This window comes from Eurytemora carolleeae, unplaced genomic scaffold, assembly GCF_000591075.1.
Source record: "Eurytemora carolleeae unplaced genomic scaffold, Eaff_2.0 scaffold981, whole genome shotgun sequence".
Taxonomy (NCBI): domain Eukaryota; kingdom Metazoa; phylum Arthropoda; class Copepoda; order Calanoida; family Temoridae; genus Eurytemora; species Eurytemora carolleeae.
In genome coordinates this window covers 22,341-30,723 of record NW_019396869.1, presented here as the reverse complement: position 1 = coordinate 30,723, position 8,383 = coordinate 22,341, and the positions used below count along the sequence as shown (strand labels likewise).

At 37.3% G+C, this 8,383-nt stretch overlaps 1 protein-coding gene across 1 annotated transcript; it reads left to right on the top strand.

Moving 5' to 3' along the window:
* The first annotated feature begins 4,444 nt into the window (after window positions 1-4,444).
* LOC111709566 (calcium-activated chloride channel regulator 3A-1) lies at window positions 4,445-8,015 on the top strand. The gene is made up of 2 exons (XM_023483294.1): window positions 4,445-4,528; window positions 5,125-8,015. Exons 1-2 carry the CDS (start codon window positions 4,445-4,447, stop codon window positions 7,825-7,827), a joined length of 2,787 nt encoding a protein of 928 aa, XP_023339062.1. The 3' UTR covers window positions 7,828-8,015.
* The last annotated feature ends 368 nt before the right edge of the window (window positions 8,016-8,383 follow it).

The window sequence follows — 8,383 nt, the reverse complement described above, 5'->3', positions numbered from 1 at the left end:
AAATATATCGTTTGCTTGATAAGGAAAAGGTGTGTGTGGGCCGAGCGCTGCCGATGTCAAGCGCCGTATTTATGCTTGTAAAGATGATTTTTATGTAAAAAAAATACACTACATTTGCAAAACTATTCAAATTTATAATGTTTGAAACGCTAAAAAAAATTTCATTTTATTTTTGTAAATTCCCACAAATTATATTGATCCTTAAAAAAACTTTTTCATGTATGCAACAATACAAGGAAAGGGGTCAAAAAATGTTTTTAAACATCATACTTAGGAGTTCCTGTGTGTCTCCCGAGTTCCCCAATAAAAATTTAAGACAAATCGGTCAAGGGGTTTCTGAGTTATGATCTGACAAACAAAAAGCCAGATATATTCATCATTTATATTTGTCTAAAGCAAAATTGCATTAAACAATATAAAAATTTACAATTTAATACTCTTTTCTCTGGATATCGCATTTTATAATTGACAGGGTTTGCCAATAAACAGGTGCAATACAAGACTTTTAGCATGAGTATAGTTTAGCTATTCAGAGATGGTTTTCAGGAATGGAGTTTCTAGGTCCCAGTCTAACGTTTTTCGTTTTCTAAAAATGTGGTATGATGCCAGCACTGCAAGGCTTGATAGATTTTCGAACATTGCTTTGAAACTAACACTGGGTTTGAAGAACTTATGCAGTTTCTTTAGATTTGCTTTATTTGATTTGACAAACAAACAGATAGACAAACAGAGATTACAACTTTATGTACATAGATATTGTATTCGATCTATACTTGTCATTTATTCTATACTAGTTAATAAACCATACATCCTTATTCAGGAAAATCAGAGATAGATAGATAAATAGATATAAAGATTGATAGAAAGAAAGATTAGTAGATAGATTGATAGATAGATTCCCCGTATCTAAACTTATCTAGAAATTAATTAAGTTGACTCTACACGTTCTTAATATGTCGGGAGAAAAAAATATCAGCAAGCTGCAATAATTATTTAAATTTCTAATATTGTGATTGATTTTTATCGATTTTTATTGATGTAGTCATGATTTTTTTAATGGTTCACTCGATTTTTGTACACGCTGTACTCTAGTACACCCTTTTATTTTTGATACACCCTTTACTTCTGGTACACCCTGTATATTACTACACCCTTTATTCTGAAACATCCTGTATTTTAGTGGACCTTTATCATTGGCTCACCCTGTATTCTAATTAGTTAGTTCCCTGCGCGGTATTTGTTGGAAGATAATTCTCCCCTTGTCTTCTTGTTTTCAAATTTTAATGAGGAAATAAATTTTCTTTTTTTATCTTTTTCTTGGCACCTCATTCATCCTTGGGCGCAGTTTACGTTATATATATACTTTACCTTATATGTGTCAGCTCACGCAGATCAAACCAGAGCTAAGCATATCCGAGCTGTATCAGAATTAACAAAGTCAAGTTTTGAGCTGTCATACTGCCGTAGCAGTTATCAAAATAATCTATACATTTAAAAAAAAATTGTATCCATTGATCAAAATTTATATAAAAAGAAGTAACTATCTATCTAATTATCATAGTTCAGTTTATGTACATATGTACAGTGCTGAACCAACATTACATTATTGTACAGCAAGTCTATACCGTTCTCATATAAATCAGTCTGTCCACTTGTGGTGTGGAAAGTGTACGCGGTTGGGCCAACTACAGACGGGATGGTCTAGATCTGTTTCCTTGTACTGGTTCGGATCCCACAACAATAGTGCTGGAGTGTACTGTACACAATTTGCTTTAACTCGGTGCATAGATTTAAACTTTAAGATTTAATTTTTGAAGAAAAAAATCGAATTTAAGCCAATTTGGTCTAGCTGGTTTGCCAACTTTAGCTTTAATATATAGATTGGTTAATAGTGAGAAGTCGTTGAACTAGATACAGTTGGATGAACTACATATTTTACTAAGAGTGTACTAAAGATATGGTTAATTAGTAATTGGATCTTAGAACTTTATTGTTTTTCAGTGCTTTAATGTTTAGTCTGGCGTTTGTACTATTAGCTTATCTCATTGAAATTCGGGAATTTGCTAAAATTTTCCTTTTTATTTGGAGTGGTCACCGTTCTATAGTATTCTAGTATATAAATAGAAACTGATTTCTCACCTCAACTTCTAGTTATCTAATTTTATATCTCTACAACCTGATGATGTAAACCTTTCATGTTTCAAACTTTTTTTTTACCATTTTATAAAGTAGAATTCAGAGTTGGAAATGTCAAACGTCTCCAAAGTTAGGTTGCAAAGATATGAGGATTAGAAAATTAGATTTTGTGGAGATTTTGTAATCCAGTTAGAAACTCTTTCGTTCTTCTAGCAAATGAGAAAGATGAAATTATGCACATTGATAGAACATGGAGGAGAATAAGGAGGAATTAAATTATGTCCATGAACTCAGTTATATATCTAATTATTCCAAGAAAATTAAGTTTTCTCTCTCTCTTCATATTTGTTCATCATAGCTTGAAATTAATCTGAGAATTAAGGATGGCAGATTAGGCAAAAATAAGGGAGAAAGTAGGGAAGAAGGAGAAAGGATTTAGGGAGGTTTAAGGCAATAGTGAGGGAGGAATGAGGGACAAATGAGGGACACATATGAGACGAAAGAGGGAGGCAAATGAGACGAATGAGTGTGAAATGAGTGAAGGATAAGATGCATTAAAAAGAGTAATTCTGTGTCGGGAATAAGAATGAATATGATAAATCAAGGATTAGGTTAAGAGACGGATGAGAAAAAAAGAAGGAGGAGTGAATGACAGCGAGGGATAAAGTAAAATAGGAGGATGATGGACGGAAACATTTGAGGAGGAATGAGGGAAGGATGAAGTAGGGATGATTGAGGGATAAGGGAGGGACGATCGAAGGGAGAGTCAGGGATGACGGATGGATGAGTTAGGGATGAGGGAGGGATGTAGAATCAAATAACACAAGCTAAAGTTTTGATAACAGAAAATGGAGAATAAAGAATGTTGATATAAGTTTGAAAACAATATTAATCTGAATCCAAGAACTGTGTAAATCCATTAAAATAAATATGTTCACTAAATTATTGTTGTTGCTGGCAACATGAGCAACATATACTGAAATATGAAGTTTTTATGATAATGAGGTTTCAGTAGCCCTTACCCCCCCCCCCCCCATCTAACACTACAATGCTCTGCATTACATAGCCTGCCTCTGTTATAAGGGAAAGTAGGAATTGGGTTATCTCGTGTTATCGTCTCTCTTCCTCTTCTTAATCTTCATTCTTCATTCGTAACTCATTCATCTTAAAGGGACTGACTGTCGATATAATTTAAAGGGACTGACTGTCGATATAATTTAAAGGGACTGACTTTCGATATAATTTAAAGGGACTGACTGTCGATTTAATTTAAAGTCAGTTCTACAACACAAGTGGATTTTACTTGCGGACCTAGTAATTTCCGCGCAATTCTGCACAATTCTGCACAATTTCACGCAATACGTGAACAGTTGCGCGCAATTCCGCACAGTTGCGGAATTGGGAACCCTAATTTAATTTCCTGCTAAAAATTGCAAGCCCGATTCACAATGGTACCCTTTAAACTTTAGTCTCAGCAAATTCGATAAAATTTGTGATTTCTCTATAAAAGTGATTTATGCACCAGCATCAAATAAATCTATTTAAAGGTAGAATTCATCACCTTAAGATAAGGATTTAAAGCATTTTTTTTGTTTTATTTTTTTTGTGTGTTCTATTTCCTGTTTTCTGTTTTCTTACCTACCTACCTCCGTACCTACTCACCTACCTACCTACCTACCTACCATCCTACTCGCCTATTTAGCTAACTACGTACCTACCTACCTTTTTACCTACCTACATATCAACCTACCTACCTATCTGTCTATCTACCTACCTGTCTATCTGTCTACCTACCTACCTTCCTTATACTATCGTACCTACCGTCGTATCTTCCTCCTGTATCCCAACCTTCATACTTCTAAAATTATATTAAACTATGCTTATACTTTCCTGCGAGTCTAATTATAAAATCCTTGTATTATTACCTAAAATTATTCATATATATATATCTATATATATATTCTTAATAATTTTTGAAATTATGAACTCTGCCAGATCAAACCGTCAGAGTTTTAAGTATCAATGATTACACCATCAGATTTCAATTATATAGGGTTTAGAAAATAATGGCTTGTGGCAGGTGCTTTCAGTTTCTTTGATATAAGCTGTTAATTTTAACATTTTCTAAGTTAAGTTAAATTAAGGATGACTGGATGACTAACAGAAAAGTGTTTAAAACTATCTTTAATGAATAGTTTATATTTGAACCTAAAAAGCCCATTAACCTTTGTGGGTAATATCACACATGACACGATGATAGGTAACCCGTGCCAAGCCTTGGGCGTACACCGGGTCAAGACGAGTCAAAATGTGCGGTCAGGCGGAACGTGCCCCTGGTACCAGTACCGTACCGACCTGCACCGCTCCGAAGAAAATTCGCGGATTTCCTGCGGTAGCGGGCTCCCGGTGAACCAACCAACAAATCTCCAAACTCCGTGATCAACAAGTCAGTCGTTAGTGAGCTGTGGAACAGTAAAGACGTACAGTTTTAAACAATGAGAAAACTAGAATAAACAAAACAAAATGAATTCCATGTTGAAAGTTATAATTCTGGCACAGTCTGTGCTGAGTGTAGACATTTCTGGATTAAAGAATTTAAATATTGAAATATCAGAGAATATCCCAGCCAAGGATTGTAATAAAACACTCACACAATTAGAGGTAAATTAACATTAACATTATTAAAAACATATTTATAGTAACATTTCTTTTCTTTAATTAGGATAAATAAAGTTTTAACAACATTAACAATTATTGGATCATAATTAGATAACTTTAACTTCATTGAGTTTTTTTCATGATTTTTTTTTATAATCTACTTTTTATTTGTATTATTATTATGTTATTATTGTAATTATTATCATTTTTATGACTGTAGTAAAGTAAACTGGAATTTTCTTTACATTATAAAATTATAAGAAGAAAAANATTATTTTTAAATTATTTAGTTTTTATTTTGTTTTGTTTCTAATTTTCTAATTTTTTCAGGGTTTCTGCTCCGAGACCGGATATGAGCAGGATCTTCCAACTAAGCAGAATATTCTGTGCTCCAGACAACCTGTCAGAGCAGTGTTGAGAAAAGTTCTTGAACCTGAACCAAAATCCGAGATTGCTCAAAACATTTCCGCCAAGATTCGGGACCCTGAGAGCTTTTCCGTGAGTGGAGAACCCTCCCTTCTTCCGCTAAGTATTCACTATCAGATCCCAGCCAGGAAACGGTTTGTTATTGTCTTGGAGAGATCCAACTCCATGGGTCTCAACAATCGTTGGTCCCTCTTACACGGAGAACTCTTCCGGTTTATCTCAACCCTCCCCAATGATTCTGAGGTTGCACTCATCACCTTCGGATCCACCGCGGCCCTCACCCTCTCTCCCACTCTCCTCACCTCCGAGAATAGGGAGGGGATATATGGACGGATACCTAGAAGACACCTTGAAGAGGATACAGCTTGTCTAGAGTGTGCAGTAAAGCTTGCGATGAAAACCTTATCTCTAGGTTCTCCTATGAGCAGTGGAACCCTGATCCTGATAACTGCAAGTGCTGCTAAGCCTGCAGGGTTCGGAGAAATGTTGCAGACCATCAGTGAAGGATCACACAAGGTTTACACGGTTGCATTTGAGAAAAGTATCTTCTACGAAGCTCGGCTTCTAGCACAGTACGGATACACTTTCATTGTCCATGAGAAGCATCACGATGTTCTGGCCGGAGCTGTAAATATTTCCGATATATTTACATCCATCCTACAAACCGCAGGAGGAGTTAAACTTAGAAAGTTTCACCAGGAGCAGAAAATATCTGATGATTCCAACATTGTCTCAGGAACATTTGTGGTTGAAGAGAGTCTCAGAGATAATCTTTGGGTTCAGATTGCATCTCCAGATGAGGATGATATTGAGATGTTTGAGCTGACCAACCCTACTGGAAAAGTGTTTGAGTTTCCCAAGTATGAACATGGACTGGTGTACTTCAAGCTGACCGGGTCCCAAGAGCCAGGTATCTGGACCTATAGAGCTAGATTGTTTCAGAAGGATCAGTTGGTCCGGGTTTCTATCCAGGTCCTAGCTGAACCTAGTCACAAGGATTCTATTGTCCTGGAGGCCTGGACTAGTGTTGACTATGAGGGAGTTAACGCTCTCAACACTCCAGTCAAAATATTTGCCCGTCTCACAAGCCACACCTCTCCAGTACTGGATTCAGAGGTGGTTGCTACTATAGAGAGACCTGGAGTATCCGAACCCGTCTCAATCCGGCTCCGGGATACAGGATCTGGTTATCCGGATATTACACAGGGTGACGGAATATATTCTGCGTATTTCACCCAGTTCACAAGTGAGCCAGGTTTCTACAGTGTAGTGGTTACCGTGAAGAACAAGGATGGATCTGCCAGATTACCAAGATTGTCACAGTCCGGAGATTCTGAAGAAACTTGCTGCGGTTCCTCTCTTCCTTTCTCCTACACGGTTCCCATCACACAGTTCTCCAGGCACACCCTTGTTCCATCCTTCTTTGTCAAGGAAGGATCCCAGTTCTATCTAAGACAAGGATCTCCGACCAGAAATGATGTATTTTCTCCAAGTAGGATTACAGACTTCAAGCTTGCTAACTATCTTGATGACTCTCTGTATGTCACCCTGAAGTGGAGAGCCCCTGGAAACGATTATGACTTTGGACAAGCGTTCAGATATGAAATCCGTTGTTACACAAACAGAGAAGCACTTAGAGAAGAGAACTTCAATGACATGGGAATCCTGGTTCACACCTCTCTCATCCCTACTCCTGAGATATATGGAACTGAGCAGAGATCTACTGTAGGAATACCCTGGCCTAATGAGGTATTTTACTACGCTATTGTAGCGTATGATGAGGAAGGTAACAGAGGAGAAGTCTCAAATGTCATATCTGTATATGCTGAAGAGAACCCACCTACCCCAGCCCCAACTGTAGGTTTTGGACAGGAGATTTTAGACTCTGATGCATATCCTATCCATGAAAGCATGCCTCTAACCTCTACTGGTAGTGATACCCTTATATATGTAGTGTCTGGAGTTGTCTCTGCTGTCCTTGTAGTAATCCTTGTAATCCTACTTGCAGTGCTCGCAAGAACTAGGTGGAGCAAACAGATAAAGCGATCCGACTCCAGTCAGATCTATGTCAAGGATTGTGAATCTAGTATTGGAGGAACACTGAAGAAGAACGGATCCTACCCTGATATATCCAAGGATAACTCCCTTAACTCTGCCAGGGTTTGGAGAGACACAGACTCTTGTGAGAAGAATTCCATGAGAAAATCTCCAATTCCGTCTATCTCCGACAACCTATCCTGGCGGTACATGGAGCAGAACAAGGCTGTTGGTCAAGAGGTAGCTGGAGTTCATCGTCAACACTCTGATCCCAACTCCCCCAACCCACCCTCCACAGACTCATCCATGTACTCCAGCAATGACTCGGAGTCCAACGGAGAATTTATCCTTGGACCTGGTCCTAGGATCTCAGTTATGGAAGACTTCACAGTTTACAGAGATCTCTCACACCTGGACTCCAACCAGGAGTACTTTTCATTCAGTCAACTCCCCCAGGAACTCCATGGATTGTCCATAGTCCCTTACTCCCCTGGTTATGATACCATGGACTCCAAACTTCCCTACTTCGACACTATGGAGTCGAAACGACGACATATATCTCTAGTATAGAAGATATATACACTGTGCACTGTCATACCTAGAGCTTAAAGTTAACAGTGTGTCTCATTCTTTTGTGGGACGCACTGTACATACTCTTCTCAACAATAGAGAATTCATGCTGTTTATAAACCATTGTCCTGCTAGTCTTATATATAATATATTTTGATACATACTAACAAAGTTCAATAAATTAACATATCAAACTCTCTTCTTTTTCTTTGGTTGACGGCTGGATAGAAAGAAAGATAGATATATAGATAGATAGATAGATAGATAGATAGATAGATAGATAGATAGATCTAAATCCAACACTCTCAGAGCCGCAAAAATAAACTTCTTTTTTTTGGCAAAATTTCGGTTTATTTAACCCTCGTCTAAAAAACATACAAAATAAGTTACTTTATAGTTTTTTGAAATCTTATTTTAGTCTCATGTTGGTTGGTCCTAACTGCCTTTGGTTGTTTCTTGCATTGATGTGATATGCATGGCCCCCCCGGAACCAAAAATTGAAACTTTTTCATGCAAATAAATTTCTCCATTCGATTCACAATTTGTTTGGATTAGA

Excerpts from the sequence above, each read along its gene's own strand:
- LOC111709566 (XM_023483294.1), top strand. The coding sequence starts at position 4,445 with ATGTGCGGTCAGGCGGAACGTGCCCCTGGTACCAGTACCGTACCGACC. Across the intron at positions 4,529-5,124 it reads AAATTCGCGGATTTCCTGCG|GGTTTCTGCTCCGAGACCGG; the intron begins GTAGCGGGCTCC and ends TAATTTTTTCAG.